Genomic DNA, 26,908 nt, shown 5'->3' with positions numbered 1-26,908 from the left:
AAACTAATGTGTACACGCTCCAATTAAAACAGTATGTACTGATTTTGACAGTTACATGTATGTACTTATTCTGACAGTCACGGGAGTGTTTGGAGGGTGGCTATGTTTCAACTCCGCACGATCAATTAATACCAAAATTTGTGGGAATAAACAAGACGTAAACAAATAGCGGGCGCATACGTCTTTAATTTAATATCGTATCTTATCTTCATAGTTACAGATAGGTGCTTATTCTCAGTCACAGGTATGTGTATCTATGTTATTTGTAACTCCTGGTACATGACCTGATGTAATTTTTATAATTTTTCTTCTTGGTCGTAGATTGTACATGTGTAAATGTTAATATAAAAGTAGCAGCTTTCTTTTTATAATACCATTATGGTAAAGAAATTATTTGCGAAGCCTTGTGTTTGCATTATAGGGAGGTACATTACATTTGGTACAGTGTTGGACTTCAAGGGTCAATGGTTTAATTAGTACCCATACCATCCCAGGTCCATGGACTCCAGTTGCCATTGAGAAAGTCACTTGCTTCATTCCTCAGAACTGTGTAGCCAACAATATGTTCAGAGTGCTGCTAAAGTTGGGACCAATTTCATTACAGTTTTGACCATTTTAAAATAAGAGCAAACCACAAACATTGGAGTTTAATGATAATATTAAAGACTAATGTTAACCAGTTTGATTGTACAATGTATATCTTTTAGGAGAGGTACTCTACTGGTGGGTCTGCTTATGACTTAATGCAAACCAAATTAAAGTGTTGTTACCGTGGCCTAATTGTCCACGTGTTACTCTCTGGCAATTTGCATGATTTCTACTTTGAGCAATCAGTTTGCACTAATGAGCATAAACACTGTGCATTGATATCAAGAATACACTCATCTTTGTTTTATGTTGGTGTTGTTGTTGTTGTTGTTGTTGTTGTTGTTGTTTAACGCCATCTTTCAGAAAACGATAGGCTATACATGACAGTCAGTATTAATGGTGGAGGAAGAACCCAGGAAAACCCCGGAAAGAACTACCGACCCAAGAGAAGCTACTGGCAAGCTTTCTCACATACCCACATTAGCCGAATCCGAAACTCGAACCCACGCAGACAGAGGTGAGATGGCAGTGATCCGTAACGGAGAGCGCTTTAGACCACTCGGCCACTCGGGGGCCCCCGTTTTGTGTTTTGAAATGCAGGCTGACACAATTTTAACAAATACCAGTGTTTAACCAGTTGAATACAGAAACCTATAGATCTGAATTTTCTCAATCATCCAGCTTCATGGACTGTTGCCTTTATGAATATTGTTTCTCTGTCATCAGTTTCCTCACAACATATATTCTAATATCAAAAGCCTGATGCTTTCATTGTAAGTAAACAAATTTATAATCGATCAATGTATAATTGTTAAAGTGATGTAAAACTATGTCATTTTTGTATCCTTTTTCATTTAATGGTTAAGAAATATTTGTATAGCAATTATGTCAGATAATTTATTTATATTGAGATTAGCATTTCAATCATATAACATATGCCACATCAATACTATTAAGACACACTTTAGTTTCTTGTTTGTTTTCTTCATAAAAACAACAAAATTGTGAACATTGTTGTCATCTGGGAACTACATGTAACAGTATTACAATTGTGAATCTAAGTGTCACAGTTGTTGCAAAGTCAGGTTTGTGTAATGCCAAGACAGGATAGAAAGAGGACATTTTCAAATACGGTTCATTTAAATTTAGCAGCCATCTAGGAATCGTGCCTTTTATCAGGAACTGATTCGCTGGTTGGCCTTGGTTATAGACTAGGTTAGACACTCATTGACAGTTAAAACATGATAAAAAATGGTACTAGCAGCAGAAGGGTGCTAATCAAAGACTTTTGATTTGGCACCAGTGAAAACCTTGTTTGGAAATATTCTATTTATTAATCTACTTGTAGTCTGACCTTTCCCAAAATGGCGTCACATGATGCATAATATATTTTGCATAATATATTTTGAGTTATTCAACATTTACACCAACAAAAAGAAAAAAGACAAAAGGTTTTCTAAATGATCAATCAACACAAAAGTGGTTGAAATATATTTTTCCTGATAATCATTCTTGGATATTCTGATGCAGTGTAGGGCTGGAGAAAATGTTTGGAAGACTGGGATTACACTGAACTTTGAAACAACTAACCAACATCTCACTAAGGAATCATTTCCTGACTTTCAAAGTCGTGTCATGAAAATAAACAGTAAACCAACTTCCCATTGAGGAATCATTGCCCGACTTTGAAATTCATCTCATGAACATGAACAACAACCAACTTCCCATTGAGAAAGCATTTCCAGACTTTGAAAGTCACGTGATGAACATGAACAACTGACCAACTTCCCATTGAGAAATCCTTTCCCTACTTGAAAGTCATGTCATGAACATGAAAATATCTTTGCAGCTTACAAAAATCTAAAAGGCCTCCACTAAATATGTTTCAAACTGCACCACTTCTCTGGGGACCAGGGGTCAGTCAGAAGGATTAAAAAATCTGATATGTTTTGGTGATGTCTTAAAGTTTAAGCTCACTGACCCTTTTATCCCCTCATCCCCAACTCTGAGCCTAATAGTAAGCAACATGTCACAGGCATGGCAACTCTCAAGAAATGTAATAACGGACCATCCATCCAGGAAAAGTGCTGATAACAATATTTTAAAGACGACTGCTATGCCAGCCTTAATATAAATCTAACAATGAAACTACATAGCAGTAACAAAGGAAACATGATATACATCACATTTTAATTTACGACCAGCTAGACATCATGTTTTAGTGAAAACTCCGTATCAATATGACCATCTGATCAGTTGGAGTACCAGGATTTTTAAAAGTGACACCGTGAAATTTCTTTGACAACTGTCAAAGAAATTATTTGTACTGAGACACCAATACACTTTATAAATAAATTTACCATTTGTAAACTGTATAGATTTACTATCCATTGGCAACTTACAAAACATATATATCACAAAGTGAACAACAATTAATCCACCAGAAAACTGTGATAATTTATCTGGGGCTATCTAAAGTTAAGCTTGACATGTTTACTCATAAAAGTCTATCAATAATAAGCGCAGTCATATGTACAAAATTCAAAGATGTAAAGTTGAAATTTAATATACTGCGATAAAATCAACTAGATATACAATTCAAAAGACCAACTGTATTTCAAAGTACATAAAATATCCAAATTATTCGATGTAAATTTTCTGCTGCATCTTGAAGAAGCTATTGATTTCCTTGACCACTGGACGTTTCTCTGGACTGAAACTCCAGCACAAACGTATCATCATTTCAACCGTACCATCGATTTTGATGTCAACAGGAAAGTCTGGCACTGCTCCTTTTTCACCGCTTTGCTTTCGCAGTTGGGCATAAGTAAAGTCGTAAAATGGTTCTTCTTCACAGATAACTTCATAAATGATCAGGGACAATGAGTAGGCATCGGCAAGCATCATATCTCTTGCCGACAACCGCTCTCCACGCAGTACTTCTGGGGCAGAATATCTTGGTGTGCCAACATTACGCGCAAGTTCTTCGGAACCAGACACAGACGTTTCTGTGTTAGCTTTAATCATGGCGAGGCCAAAATCAGTGATTTTAGCTAAACATGTTTCTCCAGACACGTAATCCAGCAATATATTCTGCGATTTCAAATCACAGTGGGCAATGTCTTGCTCGTGGAGATATTCAAGACCGCTGCAGGTTTGCCTAATTATCTGCAAACGCTCTTCCTCTGAGAAGTCTGTGTCCTCATTTATGTGCAGTGCATCAAACAAGCTCATTGGCATGTACTCCATGACAATGCTGAGGTTTGGGGTCTTGGTGCAAGCACCGATGAACTTGACAATGCATGGATGATCCAACCCACAAAAAATAGTGATCTCATCCATAAATTCTTGTAACCTTCTTTTGGACACCCGCTGAAGTCGAAGCTTTTTCACAGCTACAACTGATCCTTTCCATCGGGCAAAGTAGATATCACCGAACCCGCCTTGACCAATCTTTCGTCCCAATTCAATGTCCTCAAATTGGATCACATCTCCAGAATATTCCTCCAGAATTTCAGCTTTAGTTTTGGGAGGTTTGTTCTCATTTTGTTCTTGTGCCCACGTCATTTCTTCCAGCTTCCGATTAATCAGGCTCAAGGCAATCTCCAGAGAATATGGATCTGTGTCATAACCTCCCTCATAGCCATCATCGTACTGGAATTTTTAAAAAAATGTAAATGAAAGCATGGTGAATATGATGCTTTTTCTGAACCTTACAATGTTGATTTAGTGAGCATTCTAAATTAGTGTGTATTTGTCTCTCTGACACATTATGTCCATGTTATTAAACAGGAACCATTCTAATACCAGACACATGAATAATCCATGCATATTGCATTCTGGTGAACACAGTAAATTGTCCAGTGATACAGCCACTGGTTTTTTCGCTAATAAGACCAACACGTGCTAAAATAATGGTTGCCAAAACCTGCTCATTGGTCTTTCTATGTTTTCCACTTCATTTATAAATGAAGTCATAAATATATGATTAAGTGTATAAACACTTAATGTACTTCTTGAGTTGTCAAAGAAACAAATTATTGCAGCTGTATTTATAAAGTCATTGGACCTTGACATTAAGCCAATCAAAGCATTAATATTATTATTATTATTACTATTATTATTATTATTATTATTATTATTATTATTTGCTACCAATAGATATTTGTAAACATACCGTGTCATTCTGATAGTGCCTCATGATTTCCTGTGCAGCTTGAACCTGTTTACTCTTCCTTGAAAAGGGCATGCTACCACGTGGTTTGCCAACCCGTCCGAGGGATCGATTGAGAGAGTTATCAACATACACCTTATTTTGTGTGGAGACTCCAGATTCTGATTTCGCTCTGCTAGAAGAATGGACAGCCGTCCCTAAAGGCTTCCCGACCCTGCCAAGTCTCCTGTTTAATGGATTATCCTTGTATACCCTTGCATGGGGAGACATGGCTATGGGACTGGTTCCGATACCAGAATCTCTATGGTTGGATCGGGAAGTGTCTCTCTTGGAAACAACCACAGAGCCTTTCTCCAGACCAGCTCTGCCAATTCGGCGATTGTAGGCATTGTCAGCGTACGTTTCTGTTGAAGGTTGTAACTCCTTGGTTCGTGAAGAGTCACTCTTAGAAACCACCATGGTGCCATGCTCCATCCCAACTCTACCAAGTCGACGGTTATAAGCATTATCTACATATTCTTTAGTGGTACCTCCACTACTTGAGTGCCTGGATGTGCTATCTGAGGTTCCTCTGCTATGAGATGTCCTCCCACCACTGGAACTACCTCTAGAAACAACCATACTTCCATGTTCCATCCCAACTCTACCCAGGCTCCTGTTGTAGGAATTGTCCACGTAGGTTTTTGGACTGCTCACGCCAAATGATGAGGAAGCTCCACCACCAGAGTACCCAAATGCCCCACTGGATTTACCGACTCCACCAAAACTACTTCCACCACCAGAACTACTTCTTGAAACAACCATGCTACCATGTTGCATCCCAACTCTACCTATGCTCCTGTTGTAGGAATTGTCCACGTAGGTTTTTGGACTGCTCACGCCAAATGACGAGGAAGCTCCACCACCTGAGAACCCAAATGCCCCACTGGATGAACCGACTCCACCAAACCTACTTCCACCACCAGAACTACTTCTTGAAACTACCATACTACCATGTTCCATCCCAACTCTACCCAGGCTCCTGTTGTAGGCATTGTCTACGTATCGTTTTGACATTCTCACAAATTATGCCTAGAAAAAGAAAGAAAGGCTGTAAGCACATGACCTTCATATTATACATGCCTACTTTTAACTCATTCTATTTATTATACTGATGAAGTCAGGCAAATATCATAAATCCTGTTCTGCAAGTCAGGTTGGTGTCGGCAAATCTTGGTCTATCCTGTACACAGTTTGGACCATGTTATATATTACCCTATGTGGCAAAGTCTCATAAATTCAGACAAATTTAAAGCTATTTGGTTTGAAAAGGATTGTATTGTGCCTAAAACCTAATATCTAGATGGTATACAGTTGGAGTAGGAATGCATTTATGAACGTTATGATCCACACAATGCATTCCACCTCTCTGAAGTATTGGAAGGGAATGGAGTAGTTTATTGGTCTAAGTTAACCAGTATCAGAAGCAAAATATAGAACAACCTCCACAGCAAATCCCCATACAATTTACTATATGTACCCATTCCTTCTGTTCTAGACCTAGATCCAGTGCTAATAACCATAAATCTGTAGCATATATAATGTGGGTTTTGTCTCGTATGTCAGCAGATTAAAAATATAAGGAATGATATACTCACGATTGCTGAGAAAACAAATCATATTCCTATCAATTACATGGAGGTATATCTCGATGAAAGGTTGTTCAAGTTTGCTAAGCCTGCTAGTAAACAGTTATCCTATGCCAACACCAACTGGTGTCCGTGAATTCCAACATTTCGATAGGCAATGGACTCTGACCCTACACTCAAACATAGAAGTCTAAATATTTTTAAAACAATGGAGTGGCAAGAGTCTGATGAAACTCAGATTATAGCATATGCTATGCGTTCTCCTGTTAGACAAAGACAGGGAAAGTTTGGTTCAAAACATTTTCAAAAATATCACAGCAAAATAAATTCTTGATCCTGACCTAAGAGCAACCCATATGCCCACTGATTTATGAGTTCCATCTAACTGAAAACGACAGTTATAGACAGGTGGGCATACAGACCCGATTAGCATCTGAATTAAAGCATCTTATAATCTCATAATATCATCATTCATATTGTTACGTGGCTCTAAACAACGATGAGTAAAACGGTAAGTAAGTACTTCACCTGACATGCTTATTTTGATCGTTCCAGGTATGTACTTATTCTGATAGTCACTGATGTGTACTAATCCTACCAGTCATAATTATGTAATTATTTTAACGTTTACAGGCATGTATTTATTCTGTAGTCACTGATATGTACTGATTCTAAAGTCACATCTATGTACTTATTCTAACGGTTACAGGTATGTACTTTTTCTGGAAGTCACTGATATGTTCTGATTCTAAAGTCACATGTATGCATTTATTCTGATAGTGACATGCATGTACCTAATTTGACAGTTATAGGTATGTACGTATTCTGACAATCACTGGTATATAACAAATATATACATTATTAACACCACTTCTACTCTAGACTCGTACGAATTCATATCAGCTGGGATGAGGCAGGTCATTTACAATCGAAACTCTAACAATACAAAATGAATCAGTTTCAGGTGGCTTACACCCCAGCCATCAGGCCATGCCGCAACAGGTAGGCATGATTAATTCTTCTCATAAATAAGAAATATAGCCATTTCTAGACTCAAAATTAGATAAATAAGGTGGTCAAAACTCCCAAAACTAACAGAGTCCGCTGGAAAATGCGTTATATCTAACCAAAAATAAGAGAAAATTATGAATCAATTTAGTTAATGTAAGGTGGCAAATACCCAAGCCATTATCTCTCCCCGTCACCATTCCCCGCACAAAGGGGAACTAAAATTAACTACAAAAGTACAGGACCCTAATTATTAACACACAGTGCTTAACTGCTTTGACCCGGCCTAGTCATATCAAAAGCTTTTTTAAAATAGTACTAAGATCTAAAATCCAAATCACACACACAGATAGTCCGAAAAATCAACCCCACAAATCTGTGTTGTTACTTGTATACGATGTTGTGGGTCTGATGTCACCGTTTCACTAGAATGTACAATTTTGCTGCATACAAATATCAGCAGAGAGGGTGAACAGACCTTTTGTTAGAACGTCATTTTCGAAGGAAAAAAGCTTCCAAGCAAAAATGAAAACATAATGTCAATAACGCCAAACCGACGGTTCTAACTAACCGAGAGTTTCTCTAACTGGATTAGTTTATTTTGTTACTAAACTTTTGTTGTTAGCTTTGGTTTTTTTAAAGTATGCGCCCGTGTTTACCCGCCGGATGTTTCATTGATGTTGCAGGCTCTCTGCTGCTATAATTAAATAATTATTATATCAACCAAATATATTATCAAGACTTGTATGATATCGTGATCGTGAATCATGTAAATTTATTGTTATAAATCCGTGTGGAGTAGATTGTGTTTTTGAAAGGAAGTTTTTAAATCTGATTATGTCCATATCTCCGCTGCACCAAGTCTGATGAATATTTCTTAGTGTGTGTGTGTGTGTTTCGCTTCCGTTAAATACAACTAAAATATTGCAGTTATCTCTGATCACTTTAGGTATTTATGCATATCGCTGAGTAACATAAATCACATCAGTATATTTTTGTCTGCCTCGAGAAAATATCCGAGCTGGGTTTGATTGTTTGTCCAGCATCACATCATCATATACAACTAAATTATTACTAAATCCATCAAGGTCATCTACAGATGGGGCTTCATCAATATCGGTGATAAAATAAATAATATCATTACCATCTTCATTCAGCAAGCTTGCGTTTGCATTAAAATCTTCGGGGCCCCGAGTCGCCGAGTGGTCTAAAGCGCTCACCGTTACGGATCACTGCCATCTCACCTCTGTCTGTGTGGGTTCGAGTCCAAGGCTCGGCTAGCGTAGGCACGTGGGAAAGCCTGCCAGTAGCTTCTCGTGGGTCGGTGGTTCTTCCCTGGGTTTTCCAGGGTTCTTCCTCCACCAGTTATACTGGCCGCCATGTATAGCCTATCTTGTGCTGAAAAATGGCGTTAAACCCTAGAACAGCAACAACAACAGCATTAAAATCTTCAAGAACAAGGTAGCATCTTTGATCATCTACAGATGGAGCTACTAAATCTACCTTATCCCACTTGAGCAATCTCATTATCAAATTAAGTAATAATTGCATTTTACTAGACCCGGATGGACCTATTATTATCATTCTGATACAAACATTTGGTAGCGCTGGATGATGTTTGACTGGTTCTTGTTTTCATGTCGCTGAGAAAACAATTAAATCCATGTTATACAAATATAATCAAACAATATGGATCTATATTGTGTTCGATGTAGAGCATCCACCCCCACAAGTGGATTAACAACAATAATAACAAAAATAAAAAGCGTGCACTAACAGGTAAATGTGTAAATTGTGCTACCAACAAATATAAATTCATCTCCCTGACATAGTTAGGACACAATGTGTCTGGTAGTAATATTGCTGCTTCATTAGCAAAATTACCAGAAGCTCCATGGGCTAAATACCCAGGAGATAAACATCTTCCAGGATATAATTATTGCAGTCTTGGAACTCGACTTGGTATTCGACTTGACTAGCGAGATCAACCAAGATCTGGTGAATATTTAAAGATAAACACTATTGATAAAGCACGTCATATTCATGATGTATCATCTTAAAGTAACGATCTGCAACAAAGACAAATTGCAGATGTGAAATATAAATCTTTCAAAGAATCAATATCTAATTGGTTGATAAGATCTGCGATGAAAGGTAGATTATTATCCGGAGCCGGTAATTAATCAACTGATTATTAAAATAATGGAATCCATGTATTATAACCCCAATAGAATATTGGAAAGGTAGAGCAGCTATTAGTAAACTCGCTGATGCCGCAGATGTTACACGTTATGTTGCTGCAAAATGGTTAGCACGACAGGCAAATTGGAAAATTTAATTACCACGACCTAAAAGAATTCCATATGCATTTTTTGATGTCAGCACTCCTAATGAAGTTCATCAAACAGACATTTTATTTTTTCCACATGATAAAAATAAAATTGGAAGACTCTATTAACATACATATACGCGTTAACTGTCATTGACGTTGCATGTAGATATAAGGAAGTAGAGCAGTTATCAACCAAAACAGCGACTGAAGTTTCTTCTACTTTTGAACGAATTTTTCAAAGAGAACCCTTACGATGACCATAAGTATTACAAGTTGATCCCGGCAAGGAATTTCTTGGAGCAGTATCGTCGCTGAAGAAAAACCATAACGTCAAAAATCAGAAGAGGACATACTGCAATTCATCGTGATCAGGCAATTGTTGAACGCTTTAATCGAACACTTGCTGAGCGGTTATTTGGATATCAATATGCGAAGGAAATAATTCAGAAAGATACGAGATTTTGCAAGCGGGTTACGAAATTATCAAGTGGGATAGCTGCGTTAAATAATGAAATTACTCGAACAACTGCTATGAAACTCATTAATGCGATCACAAAAAAAATATACCAATATAACGACATGAATTTTCAAACAACCAGTACCAGGTAATGTTACTGTAAAATATTTATATGACCCCGGTGAACTTGACGGTGATAAAAAAGAGCGACTGATCCTACTTGAAGTACCAAAACACATAACATTTCCAACGTGGTTACATCTAAGGGTAGACCTGTAATCTACAGATTAGATTCAACTGCTCTTCAACGTGGATTTGTACGCAAGCAGTTACACGTAATTCCTGAAGACACACAATTACCACCGCATTCACTCTTATGAACTAGCGCCAGGGTGCCATAACCCTTACGTTGATTACGTTCAAGACAGGTCAGCATCACATTTTCACGTGTATGACCAAGACTACTAATAATTCTGTCCACGGGAAATTGTCTTCGATTATATTTTTAATATTACCACAACATTACTGTGTTACAGCTCGCATAAGGATTATTCTGTCGTTGTTTCGATATCATGATAAATTCATCATCGAGATCAAAGTCGCGTTTATTTATTTATTTTGGTCACATTGTTTATAACTAATTTGTTTTCTTCCTATATCATCGCCAACACCTTCGATGTTGCCAGCAGTTGCTGCAAAGTCTATGACAATTCACTGTAGCTGAGATATTCTTCTGACTCGAGACACTGCGATATATAAATTAAAGTTGACCATTCGAGGCGATCATCGATTATCCAAACATTTGTATCAGAGACGGTTAATCCTTGTGATGAATGAATCGTCATTGTGCATCCTTGCGTTCATGGAGTTTTTTTCATGGTTAACGCGCTCTCAACAACATTAACAGGAACTAAAACAATATCATTTAATACAATATTTTTCTGATGATCCTGGCATATCAACGTCGATATTCTGTAGTCGTGTATCTGCTGGTTGATAACATAATCGTACGGGTAGATATGAAAAAATTTCTTTATGTAACATAAATAATTGTTGTATAAGTGTATCGAGAACTATATTTCTACTTGCCACTATCAAATCATTTAGTCCTCATACACTCCAAAAATTTAATAGGAGTTTCTGAAATTATCTTAGCACTGAATTTTATTCGGTTGTAGTCTGCTTAATTTCTTAAACTCTCTTAATTCTGGATCATAAAATGATTATAAACACACGTTAGACAATTAAGAAAGATTATGTCAGATCGTGAAAACGAAAGTGCTGTCAGTGACTGTACTAATTCGTCTAAGAAATTCAGTTTTATAAAAATCTGGATTTTGTCTGTATTTTTTATCCTATGAAATTGTCATCAATCTGAAGATTTAGATATTATTTTAAGTTGATCAAATTCAATTAAATAATGCGCATAATTCATAATATGAATATCACAGAAATATTTATATCATAAGAATATGTTCTCGATGCATTTCAATCAACTGTTGCGTCAATTTAAAAAAATGTTCGCTACCGTATTAGTCAATAATTATATTGACATTAAATTGTTCTGCCCCGACTTGGGGGGTGGGGTGTCATTATTGTTCTGATGGTGTTTTCAAGCATGTCTTTTCGTGTATAAAAAATATCACATCCTGGTACATTATATAATAACTCTTGATTAAATAATTAATCGTTAAGATTTTACGTAGAGGTTTATATTCATATTTTTATTTTTTAAATCAATTAAGTGTCCTAATTGGTCAGAATAATCTGAAATGTATTCTTGATAATAACGGATTATGACACCGTAGATAAACCGGATTGATCGGTTCCTGTACAATCAAATATTCAGGAGGTACTGGAGAAGTAAATGTATATAAAATATGTCCTTGTTGAGCATAAGTAGATTTTTCAAGATCTATTTGAGAGCTGCCATCAGCTGCATCACATACAAGATTGACTACAATCTTTGATGTTATGTTTACAATTCTCGGCGAAATATGTCTGCCGCCACCGTACGGATCATTGCTGTAACTCAGAATATCCGCGGGTAGGCCGATTTTTCTCCACAACTCTGCGATTTTCGGGAAAATATCGTTGACTGATTCTTTTTAGTTCATTGATGTTAAATATATGTATTACAAATTTTGGTAATTCCGCTTCGGTTATTTTATAATGATTAAAAAACAATTGTTTTAATGTTATCGGTTTAGGATCTAGAAAATAAAAGTTTTTCCCGCACTAATATATATCATTGATTTTTTTTTTGTATGCCATTCGCGTACTTGATTATATCTATGTATATCTTCGAATGTTGATCGGAAGGCTCATTATTTAATTAGGTGGGAATTTAGCTACTAATTCAAGGCACTGATAATAAATGAAGCCGAGATTTTTTCTGGTTCCACAGTAAATATTTCCTCGTCGTTTTCATCTAACATCATTAATACAGATCCAGGAGATCTACCTAAGTTAGTGGATAACGCCGTGAAATTGTGGTAGATATTATAAACGTAACAACACCAAGTACTGCAAGCCTGTATATATATAGGTAACCTCAGCGCGATGTTTAATGGTTTTATTGAGTGGTGACCATAACGCTTGGTCAGACGCTACTGTATATACCGCGTTGATAATCTGCTTGTGGGGAATCTTAATCAGATTAATTTTTTAAGGATACCAGGAATTTCTCTTACAACATCTTTTAGGTTTTTTTCCAATATCAACGACATTACATCTGCGCTATCGTGATTAACTTTGAAAAGATTTAGCATCTTTGAAAACAACTAATCTTTTATTAATCATTTCGATGTCTGACATAGCTGTTTTAATATCGCCGAGTTTTGTCTTAATATCAACGAGTTTCACGTCAACAGTCAACGGACTTCCAAAGAATTCCTCTGCGATTTCATTAATTTTTCTAACATTTCTACGAAGATTTTAAAACATATTTACATTAACGTCATACTCTGCTTTTAGCGTAGTTAATTTAGTATCTAGTGTATTATATTTATTGTCTAAATATTTTGTTTTGCTGCAGCATCTGCATCGGATGTTGGATCTCTAAAACCAAATATTGTATTTCCGTTCATACTGAGTTCAACTGTCACTGCATCACCAGTAGATCTTAAACGATTAGCAACACTTTTTGCAATTTCATTTATAATAGTTGCCGGTGATATATTTGAGTCCCTGATTCTACCGGAGTCTGACTGACACTAACGTTATGATATGACATAATAAATATCGTAAGTAATTGAATTACATGATTTAATTACATGTTTGGAAAACATTACATGTTTTCTACTGGAGTGTCAGTGACTCTCATTTGTCCACCAACACCTTCAAGTAACATGGCTTTGTCGCTGAGTATAACCGCGATTTCTCTATAAGCACCATGAACAATTGGTAGACCAACTATAGCAACAGGAGGTTGTGTTACATGAGTCCGAAAATGAATATCAACGACTGATTTTCTAGATAAATCAAGATGCTCCAACGAAAAGTAATAGATCGGATACAGAGCTGTAACAGTGACAGGTATATACTTATTCTGGTAGTGACCGTTATGTACATATTCTGACAGTCATAGATATATACTTATTCTGACAGTCACAGGTATATACTTATTCTGACAGTCACAGGTATATACTTATTCTGGCAGTGACAGGTATGTAAGTATTCTGACAGTCAGGGGTATATACTGATTCTGACAGGTACAGGTATGAACCTATTCTGATAGTTAAATCTCTAATTCTGACAGTCAGAAGTATGTACTTATTCTGACAAGATGCATGTCTGTACTTGTACAAATACATAGCTTAATGTAAGGATGGTCTTCGTACTGACGATCATCCGTTAGATATTGATTATTGATGGTATTTTATATCGTATCCTTTAGCTGAACTATTGTTAAAAGCAAGGATATCTATAAAATGTAATTTGTGTCTAAACAACGTTGTGAAAAGACCTACGCAAAGCATCGGTCAGCAAGTAAATAAATATGTTAACTACGTACAATGTTTGAATACTTCCGGATGCTCTCTCTCTCTGCATATATATATATATATATATATATATATATATATATATATATATATATATATATACCTATGTATGTTTTTCGGTAAGTATATAATTATATATGTAGGTTGCACAGACACAATCACCCCAAGTCCGCATTAAAATATTGCATTCATTTTGCATTATATGCACTGAAATAGTCTTTTGGCAAAGTTTTAATACATGTCCCACAATATTGATTTACATGAATGTTTGCATTTTGTCAGTGTATGTACTATGTTAATTCATGCACAGCTCTTTAAATTTACTTATACCTGCGAGGATTCCATATAATGCATGTTTGTAATTCCTTTTGTGTATAAATACTCCTCAATGTTACTGAAATTGTTTTAAACAATATGCAGTACAACTACAACAGAACTTGTGTTTTATATGTCGTACGCGTAAATGCGTATTAAAGTTTAATGAAAATTTGTTTCACAATTTACATAAATTTCAATCGGCAAAGAAAGTTGCAAATTTGCAAAATATTGTGACAAAATGTAACACGGTTTAAGAAAGGAGGACTCAATAATGAGTACCTATACACACTTGGATTAATAGACTTCGTCAGAGACAGTATTTTGATGATCTTCCATGTTTTAAATTGGGCTCCCTTTCTCAATTCTAAATATTTCAGAATAATGCAAAAGTTTAGTAAATTTGCTCCAAATTGAAAATCTTTTCTTGCTGTAATTCCCATTACCACCCACCACCCACCACACATCAAAACGATTGTTCCAGTACTCATTTCCAAAACCATCAGTCCGGCAAATCTGTATCAAACCGTTGATACTTTTACAGAAAAGTTTTACTCCAGCAAAAGTGTCATTATAGGGGTTTTGCCTTTTTCTATTCCTGATATAAGTCACAGCCATTATACCCAACGTCTTTGACTTATTTTAGCAAGCATTCCAAATAATATGTACAACCCGTGGATTAACAATAATTCACGAAAGTGATGTGACCACAAAACAACCAGCCAATGTTCAGAGTAATGCAAGAGTGACACTACGGTAAATACACCTTTGACATTGCAGACACGTCTTTGAGACTGTATATATGTCCATGAGGCTGTACACGGTATAATTATACGCAGTGGCAAGCAGTTTTAGTACAGTAGCTTTTCGATTAATAATCAGACCTTAATCAATTCTGTGCTGTAATAAAATAGCAAGTTCTTACCAGGACAGAAAATAATTAAAACAGCTCATTTTAGCCTGGTAACTCAGACAGAAAAATTATTTTGATTTAATTAAGCAATGTGTCAATAATAATCGGCATGTTTAGAACTGAGCGAAAAATACCTGCAATATTTACTGGCGATCACGCGTGCAAATTTCTGATATCTTGACTGGTGATCGTTACAAATCCGGTCTGTGTTTGCTCCTAACAGACCTGGCAACTGGAAGATTACATATCAAAGACACATGATAAACAATGAATGGCGTAACATGGTATTTAAGGAGTTTATTGGAAACAATGGTGGAATCATTTTGTAAAAATGTTTAATGCATTTACGAGAGGAAGAACCGTAGAAGTTGAAACTTTATGGAGCGAAATATATCGAACTGTACGTACCTCAGCAAGTAATGCAATTACAGGCACGACAAAAATTGCTAAGACAAGCACAACAAGAATTACCAAGCCAACAAGAAGAATGTTTACAGCAACAACGGCCACAACAGCAAAAGCACAACAACAAGAAAAATTTCTAAAACGTGTTGCACGTATACCCCAAACCGAAAAGTTAGATGTGATGCTACGATGAAAAACACAAGAATACAAAAAAAGTACAGAAATGGATAGGTAAGAACCTAGATCCGAATTTGACGCAGATGAAGGTCTGTACAAAGGGATAGATTTCCCTGGATAAAAAGTGAAAACACTGAGAGAAAAAATTACGGTATTGCGAATTAAATCCAAAAATAATCCAAGAATTAAAACAAAAGTCCTATCAATGAAAAGTCCTAAGTGAGTCACGGTTAAAATCTCGATGAGAATCTAAAATTGAAGGCGATGAACGTCTGTAATAGTCAGCGTTGTACTGAGGTGTCAACAGTCTCTTGTTGAATCACAGAAAATATTATTCCAGTTTTTTAATTCCTTTTAAATAGCTGTAAATGTCTTTGTCCAAGAATTATCAGAACACTTTTTTATTTTCAGGGAAAGTAATCACTTGAAATTCAATAATTTGGAGAAAATAAAAATTCAACCCTGACCTGGACACAACATAAAACAACTTGACATCTCAAGTGTTAAGTCGCGACTGATACATTTCTTAACATAACATCAGTTATAAGACTAACTAAAACGCAAAACAGATTCCCCGACGGGAGTTTAATACTAGAAAAATAGACGCTTGTTTATCAATTAACACATGCTTGATGTCACATAGTCTATGTATGACCTTGACTCAATTTAATGAGTCTTACTCTGAGAAAGATAATACAATTTTTTTAAATATTGTTTACCAAACCAGTCACTGAGTGTGATACAAGGTCAGTAACTAGATACAATTTTCTATTATCAGTTGCTTACATCGAAAATAATAATTAAAAATTAAAATTCAGTCAGGACGAACAGAACTGAACTCTATTTTGGACAATATCAAATCCAGTAAATAATATTACATTACAATAGCATGTAATGGAATTTTTGTTTCAAAAATAGTAAAACTAACAAACAGACAATTCAATTACATATACATAACAGTGCTGTGGCTGAAATTTCTTAGGATATTGTACTTGTGAAAACCTTGCATGATATAAGCACACTGCTAACAATAATGACTTTTCCCATTTGCTAAAACTCAGACTGAATTAGTCTAAAGTACACTATCTTTAGAAGTTATTGAAATAAGGAAAATGAATTATGCCTGGCTATATAATACCAGCCTCTGAAAGTGCAATAAATGAATTACCAATTATATAAGATGTAAAATAAAAGAAGTTATGGGCTCTTATTTTTTACAATTTGCCTCTTAAGTCCATGAAATGAAAACAAATAAGTGGAGCGAGCAGTTTTCAAGTGGTGCACGCAGGGCCGGCGCCAGACCCGGCCAGACTATCTGGCGCCCTAGACAAGGTTAGATTCTGGCCCCCCTCCTCCTCCCGGAAAATATCAATTTCAAAATTTATAAACAATATATTTTTGTTAAAAATGCGCCCCCCTGAAATCAGCGCTGCCTAGTATGCCTATATGGTAGCGCCGGCCCTGGGTGCACGTATAAAGTAAGGCATAGCTCTATTCTCTATAACCCATATTACACCCATCAATCACAGACCAAAATAAGAGAAATTAAATGTTCTTTGTACGATGCCTAAGATATACAAGGTCTTTTTTAAATAGCCAGCATAAACAGTGAGAAAACCCAGTGAAATTCTTTTTCTTTAAAATTGTAACTCTATGCAAAGCACGAAACTGATGAGCGTCACTTAAATTTTTTATCGCTAACTGGTTACAAGATCAGAGACTGCAAGCGGTACAGTCGATTCTAGACTGATTTCAGCAATTAGTAACTCGACAAAGACGGTCCCAGTTACATTATTATTAACGGTAACAATGCCAGCTCCTATTAGTGAAATTATTAATGAAGCCGCTCAACTAACAGCTATCAGATTCGGGGATTGAAAATGTGGCAATGGAGAGTGGATTAGAATTGCATTTCCTAAGGTATTAAACGAAGCTAAAAATGTACAGACAGTGGCTTAATTCATAGGTATGTTTCTCATGACAGGGCGTGTCTTTGTTGGTGGCTTGAAGCAAGAGAGATTTACAGTATTACTCAAAGGGACCCCAGTGAACTAAAAATAGAATTACAAGTGCACGATAGCCAAGAGTTTTTCTTTCATGCGAGGCATTCTTTGAAATTGAGGGAAAACTTGTAAATGACAACGGTATCAATTACGACGCTGATACCCAAGTTGGATTTGTCAACAATGGTATAATGTTTTTTTTTTTTTTAATTTTATTAGCAGTTCAAGATGTTCAATCTTTTCAAAAGAAATGAATCGATTCTTGATAACGTCTAAATAGCCATGACGATTCTTGGACTAACTAGATACAGTGAATATTATACCAGAACTAGCTGATTTAATAATGATGTTGATCAAAGATGTAGTCAGTCATACAGATGATAGACCGCATACGATCAGGCGACCTAAAACAGACTGCACATGATGATGATGCAGATGTAGAAGCTGAAGTCACTGATGCGAACCCGATTTCCAATCTTGGATCTGAACAGCGTCGAAACCAACTCATTGGAGATTTGTCGAGTTTTTCATATGCGGTTAACCTCCGTCACATATCTGGGTTTTGTAGAGGTGTTAGCAAGGTTAATTTTTTAGCATAACATACGGAGACATTATTCAGTATGAACAAACACAGACATGCAATTTGGCACGCCCTTCTCATCCCAAATTCTAAATTTGAGCTGTACGTACTGACTTTGTGGATGCATGTGATGACACGTCCGTTAACTATAGAATCACGTCTTTTCTCGAGTGTGCAGTCAGGAACCGCGTCAACGGTGTCGTTTCTCGCACTTACCACGGATGCGCACCTATTTACATGGCAAATAAATACACAACGTGGTCCTTCCGCACCAAAACAAGTATTTGTTGCGTTTCAAAGTACAGTGAGAGATACTGATTAACCTCTTGGTAAGACGATATTTAACAACTTAGAAGTGACAGAGGTTTCATTACTGTTAAACGGTCATCAGAAACGCTCTGAAGAAATTCGGCTTAAATATAAAACCAATCAAACCGCACGTGTATATTACAATATATGGGCATATATGGACCAGCGTCAAAACGTTGACACTGGTTTACAAATTTCTCAGCACAATGTTTGTACGCTGTACCCGATTTAGTACTTTCATAGGAACACCTTGAGTTGTACAGCCAATCCGTTGTCGACATGTATTCTCATGCGCGTATCGATGCACTTTCGGCTGGTGGTATTTATGGATGTTATGCTGGCATACTTTATAAACTGACTCTGTTAATGCAGGATGTGTGTTGTCGTTTGAAGGTCTTTGATGCACCTGGGGAAAATTTATAATTTTACTAGTTACGTATTTGAACAATAATGTTCTATTACGAAGTGAAGCTTGGCCTTAGTCAAACTCAGCTGCAAAAAATAACAAGAACTCAAAACAACTGTGGGGTCACATTAAAACTTTCAAAAATAAATGACCAGAAATGTCCCCGTGTGGCTGACCTAAACATAGCTCAGTCAGATTAATGCGGCCAAACACTAACACCACAGTGATACTAAAATTATCCAAATCTAAGATGATGTAATTGCAAAAAATACAAGTGGAATATCTTCATTCCTTGCAGCAATTCCAGGGTTGTTAACACCAGCGGCTCCTGCGGTTGCAAAGGCGGCAGCGTTAGAGGCTATCGAAACTGCATCAGGAATGGTGCTGACAAAAGGTCACATGCGAATAAAAAAAAGGAAACGGCCACATATTACCTGGAACAAGTCGTCAAATAACATCAGGCAGATGACTTTGATTACCCAAAACAGCTCTTAGAAGGCCTCACCGTTGACTAATCTTGATTTACTCGCAATGTTTAAATCATTCAAGCATTCTTGTGGTATCTTTATGCGAACTGAACTTACATCGATGGTTCCACCAACACGCGAAACCAGTATTGTCAACCTAGCTTTGACAAGACGAACTGACACGCGTTGGATTGCATACGTGGTGACATCGTTTGTATTTTGACTCGCTGAAGTTGTTGATTATTTAACCCTGGACGGCGGAAGACGACCACTGTTTTATTCGAGTATACAAAAAGGGTTGGATGGACCAATATGCGGTCATCTTCTTGTTAAAGCGTTGTATGCAGCAGTTGAAAGCAAAGACTCCTCACCACCAACACGGCAAGCACTTGCTGATTTCACAATAAACTACGTTTAATATTATATAAATGTAAATTAACATTTACGGACTTCACTCAGTCAGACTATACGTTGCTGATGAGGATCTGAGCAGGTTTGCAGCCAAATCGGATATGACTGTGTCTACTAGTCGTGTTGTTCACGATGCTGGTCAAAGCAAACTTGTGATATATGACGATAAAACTAGTAAACTGCAAATATCTAACGTGGATATTTAACATATCATTATAAAACGGAGTTGCCTGAATTTAATAGTCAGGTTGGTGTTGACTGAGGTGAGCTTGCGATTTTTCAAGATCGAACTGTCACATTACAAATGTCTAACGTGGACATTCAAGATACTGTTATCAGGCTGAGAAGTGTCATTGCAAATAATCTTGCCGAGATTAGTGAAGCCGAAGAAATGAAAGACTCTGGCGTGTCAGTTGTTTATATCAGAAATTATATTGATGAGGTTGAGACTGCGGTAAATAATACATGGAATCAAAGACTGTAGAATTGGCCGCACGTTAATTTCATTTTTATTTATGACATACTTAAAAATGTTGACCAAAAAAAAAAGAGTAAAAACCTGATATTAGTATAATGATAAATAGTGGAATTGTTTTTGCAAGTGTGAATGGTTTTGATTAGCCTAAATCTTACGTCTTAACAGCGCGATCAAATTTTATTTATTGTATCTGGATACTATAGTGGATGGAGTCAATTGTCTTGAGTTTTGTGGCCCAGTTGTTGAGATGGTTCTCTAAGCTCCACGCACCCAGTGAAGCAGGCAGGCCATGGCGGGCAGCACCTTACTGACTGGGGGCTGCCCAGCTTGAGGCGGGCGGTAGCTGTCCAGTGAGACCTGATGATCTCTCCCACCGTCAGAAGTAACCCCTGGCGCCAAGCTCTACGCCAATCGAGCTTTGACTTAGAACCGGTAAACTGCTACTTCTCGTGTTGTGCCGACGCCGTACGACGACGCTGGAGTGTCCTCTCCAGTGGAGCTATGAAGCCTGGGCAGGGTGGTATGGAGAATCAGCTGTTGCCCATGCAGCAGATCCCCCCTCTCCACGCAGCTGGTGTGCCCAAGGGAACGACGAATGCCGATACAGCTTGGCACCAACGGCGTCGCAGGAGTTGCCGGAATGACGTTGAAGTCAATGTCATACCGATGGAGTCAACTAACACCAATGATACGCAATCAGCCTGGCACACGAGTAATAATACTACGTAACATACCTTACAACGGTACTCCAAAATCTTTCATACTTATGACATCAATATCACAGATAGCTAAAGATGAAATTCATTTAAAATATTTCACATCTATTCATACGGCTACTCGTCTGGTTTTGGCGATTCTGTTTAAAATTATATTTATCATTACGTGTAAATAATGGATTCTGAGCACGGTGATGAGGTTGCAGAATCTACCGACGGGGTGTCAGACCGATTAGCAGCAGATGCTAATATTGATGATAATTTTGTCCCGCTTATCAACTAATATCTGCCTCATAGCGGTGTTACCGGACCCTCATGTACACTAAAATATAATCTTATCAAGCGCCAGATCTAAATTGATAGTTGGGACCACTCCTGTACCAATATCAACTCGAGTTACCGCATTAGTGAAAATACTCCATCGTCGGCTACATCGCCAGGTGCAAAATCACTCTGTGGCAGTCTCTACGATGAAGAGGAATTCGCCGCTGAATTCATTCGTTATCTTTTCCATCGAATATGTAAAATAAACATTAACTGAGCTGAGACACAAAAAAAATCTCGGCCGATATTTAGCAGGGACGCACTTGCTGCAGCAACAGTGGTAAGACGAAGACGAGAACGGTGTTTCAATCATCAAACACTGGTGTAACCAGTTTAATATTAAATTACCGTAATGCTACATCCCAAGACCGTAGCACTGATCAAACTTAAAATATTCTTCAGGCAGAGATTTCCTATAATTGCACGCCAGTTGTGCCAGTAAAAGAAAATATTGGTTAGAAATGCGTGTGCTTATTATACCTGGGCGTGATGACTTCGGACAGGGTCTGTCGGTTGTGCAATTGTTCTACGCAATTGTGTTATTAATAGAAGACCTATGATGGACCCTTGATGTTACCTACGTGGAAAAAAAAAACAATCGAAGCGGAACAACTGCTGCAAGATGAAATCACCAAGAGATACCACGTTGATCGTGAAATAGGAAGGCGCGTTTTTGGTCGTATATGCTGTTTACGGTTTTGCTGAGGCAACAGCTGTTAGTCTTGTTGTGACTGGATTTGTAACAACGACAAACATTATCGTGCACCAGTCGGAATTGTTGTTGGGGCTATATCGATAATAACCGGTCTCTCTGGTGGTGCAGCAAATTAATTTCGATTGCATTCAAAATTAGTTAACTGTATTCGGTGGCAATCCAAGATAAAATAATTTGCCGGCTGAGTTGGTGGAAATAGAAAATCACCTACAACTTCTTACACAATATGAAACCGTGCGGTTGCTGATTTACCGATAACAATAGTCGAGTAAAAACAAAACGAACACCAGGAAATATTTGTCACGGGCAGTTTTTATGGTTTTACCAGTTACTGATCTGCGTCACTGTATATTCTGTAAGGCTCTGGCCATCGTATGGCTGTCTACTCGGTTATTTAATTTTCGTAAATTATTAATAATTACCGGTTGCATATAGTATGTGGCTTGCTTGCTAAAATACATAAAATTCGTATGGGATAGAGGCTAGGACCTATATCAGGAATAGAAAGGCAAATGCACTACAATAACACTACTCTAGCTGTTCTCGGCATCGTTATATAACCCTAATATCAGTACATTTAATCCTTTATAAATGGCGTCTTTTAACTTGTCACAAACGTATACCCCAAAAAACGGCCACAAAACCGAACAAATTCTTGCTGAATTCATGTTCTTTTATATGCTTGTTGCACAAATTTAGCTTAAGCATGATCAATTTACGAAAAAACCGGGTCTTAAACAAATTTTCCGTATCAGAACTGCTCACAAGTGTAAGCAAACTGTATTAAAAAATTAAATAATATCGCGAAATGTTCTCTTTATGAAAGTGAAAGTAGTGATTAGGCCTAACTTCCATGATCAACTCACGGAGAATCGACCAGTGAGTGAATGCGGTCTTTTGTACAATGCTTCACTGTCATGATAGAAAGAAAAAGATAAAAGAAAAAGCACTGAGAAATAAATGTGAATGAACCATATAAATACATCTGCACAGAGAGCCAATGGTATACTCACGGTATTCACGACTTTGCTTCCAAGAAAAATGATGCCACTCCACACACCAATTAGTTTGACTAATATACATGTATCTCCAAAATGTCGGTGTTATGATAAATCAATACAACAATACAACTTTTTTATTATATATTTCAAAATTTTGAAACAATTTAATCTGGGACCATGTTATTTTTATAGGCACAACTAAGAGCCTTACTTACCATTTTCTTTACGACTTCCATTGCATAACTTTGTAGGAAGAGTTACAAATACATGGTTTAATGCTAGAACTAAGTTTGTGAAGTATAAATGTACCTGCGCACAATTTGAGACATGTCTGCGCTAATACATCAGACGAAGCGTCTTGGTATTGGTGACCTCATTATACTGTTACATTAACTTGAAAATCCAAGTAAATCTGTGAACCGTGACCTTTTCCCGAAAAATTAGCTATTATTTGATACACATGTTTTAAAATGTGCATATATACGAGTTGCCCATTCTCCGTCATATAAGCAATTGTTTTCACTATACTATGCAATCAAGACCGTATAATGTACAAAGGCGCTCGTGTCGTTGCTTAAAATTAACCTGTCATACATGTACTATATAATAACTACAAGGGAGGATACTTCTCTCCTTTCTCGCGCGACTCATTTAAGAATAAACGCTTTTATTTCAAGGCACATTTCGCGTAACGTAATAAATTTGGTACCTATGTTTAGCTCTGAATGGAATATTGTCCTCTCATTAGTTAAAAGAAAACGACGTCCTGTATTTATTTATAATTTATGTTCAGTTGGCCAATGAGAAGGTAGTATTCCATTCAGGGCGTTGTTTTTGCATATTAAGCGGGCGCGATCAGGTACATGTCGAGCGGTACCGTGTGAAAATGATATGGCATTTCTTAAAGGTATGGTAGTAAGTCAAACTTTTGATAGGGATACACACTCGAATGCCTGAGCTAAACATCAGTACCAAATTGATTACGCTATGCGAAATGTGGTTAGTACATGTATGACAGGTCAGTTTTAAGTAATGATACGAGTCCCTGTGATAATGTACAGATTTTGTTGCTTTTGCAACACAATATTTTTACGGCGGCCTTTTTTATGTTAACTACGTGTGTGTGTGTGTGTGTGTGTGTGTGTGTGTGTGTGTGTGACTTTAATTTTGCCACACAAATGATGTTGAATTCGTAATAGAAAAATATTAGAATTCAACAGACCTAAAATCGAACAGTATTCCAAGTCTAAGATTTTTTAACCAGGAAATACATTTACACATGTTTAGCAAGGCTTTCATGCAGTACCTCTTTGTAACACATAATGTTAAGACTCTATGTTCTTAAGCAAAGTGACGGGAAAGGTAAATCGAACAATTTCTTAAAATTCAACAAATAATTAAAGTTTTACCCATAAAAAAAGGAATTTATAGTGCTGTGAATAAAATCCCAAATAATAATAAATGTTATATCATAAGTCCAAAAGTATAGTGTTCCTAATGAATTCCATTCAAAAATGTGCTGATGTGTCAATACCCTCTAATGTGCTGATGTACAACTAGCATTGCTGCATCAGAATGATGTAATCCAGAATGGATTTGAAAGAATTCACAACTATCCTATAGCAAAGTTTAAATCGGAAAATTTATATAAATAATTCCTCTCAAAATAGAACTGAATACAGCTAAAAGATTAGTATTAATATACGAATGAAGAATTGTTTACTTCAGTATACATACGGTCACCTGACTTATGACACATCACATTGCCCTCGACCCAGGTCATTTCCAATGGAAATTTAATCAAATTTGTATATAAAAAGGTCAGGTCTGTTTACTTCAAGTTTAGCAAATTAATCTGACAAAAATCCATGTAAACATGCTTAGAAATGATAATTATCTTAAAATGTAATCTACAGTCGTGGTCAAAAATCGATGTTATATGTTTTTTAGGAAAGACCAATACAATCTTCAGTCATGGATAACATTTAAGCACAATATATAATACACTAAGAAAAAGACAAAAGCTTTTTTGGCTAATAAGATTATTATCTCAATATATCCCTCTGGGTGGCTCTGAAAATGGCAGTTTATTTTGTTGTTATTTTGCTTTCTTTTCCACCACTCTCTTTAGTGTTTAATCGTTATACATTTCCGTTCCATCTTTTGTTCATTGTTATGGAATGGTGAATATTCTGTAAGACTTTGTTTACTGCGTGACATATTTGGTATTTTGTTCCTGCATTTCAGGGTCATGAGTCTCTTCTTGATTTGGCCAATTGATCAGAAAGAGAAATAGAAACCCTGTGTGTTTGTCGTGTCATGAGAGATGCCTACGATAAGTCACGTAATATCCCAGATCATCGACTACAAAGGACAACGAAATCTAATCTAACAGAATATTTGAATATGCATCACCCCAAAGGGTTTTAATGTCAAGTTGCCTAGCCTAATTGATTCCAGGTAAGGGATTTTAATGCTAGTCGGCGTGAATGAATCCAGGTAAGGGTTTTTAATAATACTCCAAATAGTTGATTCTAATTAAGGTAATTAAATGTCAGTCTGTATATTTGATTCCAGATAAGGTATTTTAATTTTAATCTGCATATTTGATTCCAATTAAGGTATTTTAATGTTAATCTGCATAATTTATTCCAGGTAAGGTATTTTAATGTTGATCTGCATAATTGATTCCAGGTTAGGTATTTTAATGTTAATCTGCATAATTTATTCCAGGTAAGGTATTTTAATGTTAATCTGCATAATTTATAGTTTATTCCAGGTAAGGTATTTTAATGTTAATCTGCATGATTGATTCCAGGTTAGGTATTTTAATGTTAATCTGCATAATTTATTCCAGGTAAGGTATTTTAATGTTAATCTGCATAATTTATTCCAGGTAAGGTATTTTAATGTTAATCTGCATAATTGATTCCAAGTAAGGTATTTTAATGTTACGCTGCATAATTCATTCTAGATATAGTAACTTAATGTTAATCTGTATAATTTATTCCAGGTAAGGGGCTTTAATGTTTATATGCATAATTGATTTTGTATACAAAATTTACATGTGTACAGTTTAATAAAGCTACATCGTTGTTGAAAAGTTACATAAATCAAAAATAAAATGTCAAGCTTACATCATTATTCCAAATGATATTAGTCATATTATACATTATTAAAAAATGCATATTGTCAGGTCTGTATTTTTTGTGTGCTTGTAATGATAGTTGTTGATGAACCAGGTAATTGTATCTTCTCATCGTTTTCCAATAATAAAATTAACATTCTCATAACGTAGTAGAAGAATAGGACGTATTTTGTTGATTTCCATACGTACGTCTGCATATTCACATATCCCAAATCTGTTTGACAGCAGTGTTAGCTGAGTTGGTAAAATTTCAGGCTCGTATTCCAAGGGTCACGGGTTGGATATCCCCCTAGGCCAGCTAAAGTCGGCTGTTTTGGCATGTCCTAGATAAATGCGCTTATTTCTTTTA

At 36.4% G+C, this 26,908-nt stretch overlaps 1 protein-coding gene and 1 long non-coding RNA gene across 3 annotated transcripts in view; one reads left to right on the top strand and one right to left on the bottom strand.

The window, feature by feature from the left end:
- Positions 1 to 166: 166 nt before the first annotated feature.
- On the bottom strand, positions 167 to 23,508 carry LOC149792271 (uncharacterized). 2 transcript variants are annotated; one of them, XM_089970817.1, is made up of 3 exons: positions 23,424 to 23,508; positions 4,766 to 5,833; positions 167 to 4,242 (listed from the first exon to the last, which is right to left on the bottom strand). In XM_089970817.1, the coding sequence occupies exons 2-3, from the start codon at positions 5,816 to 5,818 to the stop codon at positions 3,229 to 3,231; spliced, it is 2,067 nt and encodes a 688-aa protein (XP_089826943.1). In that variant the 5' UTR covers positions 5,819 to 5,833; positions 23,424 to 23,508; the 3' UTR covers positions 167 to 3,228. The 2 variants fall into 2 exon arrangements, with proteins under 2 accessions (XP_089826943.1, XP_089826944.1); XM_089970818.1 differs by lacking the exon at positions 23,424 to 23,508 and adding an exon at positions 6,400 to 6,417.
- Positions 23,509 to 25,673: 2,165 nt separating this feature from the next.
- The window catches only part of LOC149792270 (uncharacterized), a 49,986-nt gene continuing 48,751 nt past the window's right edge, over positions 25,674 to 26,908 (top strand). Inside the window, exon 1 of the long non-coding RNA XR_016423531.1 lies at positions 25,674 to 25,910. This is a non-coding gene — a long non-coding RNA (uncharacterized LOC149792270). The remainder of the gene's footprint in view (positions 25,911 to 26,908) is intronic.

Source organism: Sinohyriopsis cumingii, chromosome 9, assembly GCF_028554795.1.
Source record: "Sinohyriopsis cumingii isolate HCF-2022 chromosome 9, ASM2855479v2, whole genome shotgun sequence".
NCBI lineage: Eukaryota > Metazoa > Mollusca > Bivalvia > Unionida > Unionidae > Sinohyriopsis > Sinohyriopsis cumingii.
This window is presented reverse-complemented; position numbering and strand designations above follow the sequence as displayed.

Excerpts from the sequence above, each read along its gene's own strand:
- LOC149792271 (XM_089970817.1), bottom strand. The coding sequence starts at position 5,818 with ATGTCAAAACGATACGTAGACAATGCCTACAACAGGAGCCTGGGTAGA. Across the intron at positions 4,243-4,765 it reads GGCACTATCAGAATGACACG|TACGATGATGGCTATGAGGG; the intron begins GTATGTTTACAA and ends TAAAAATTCCAG.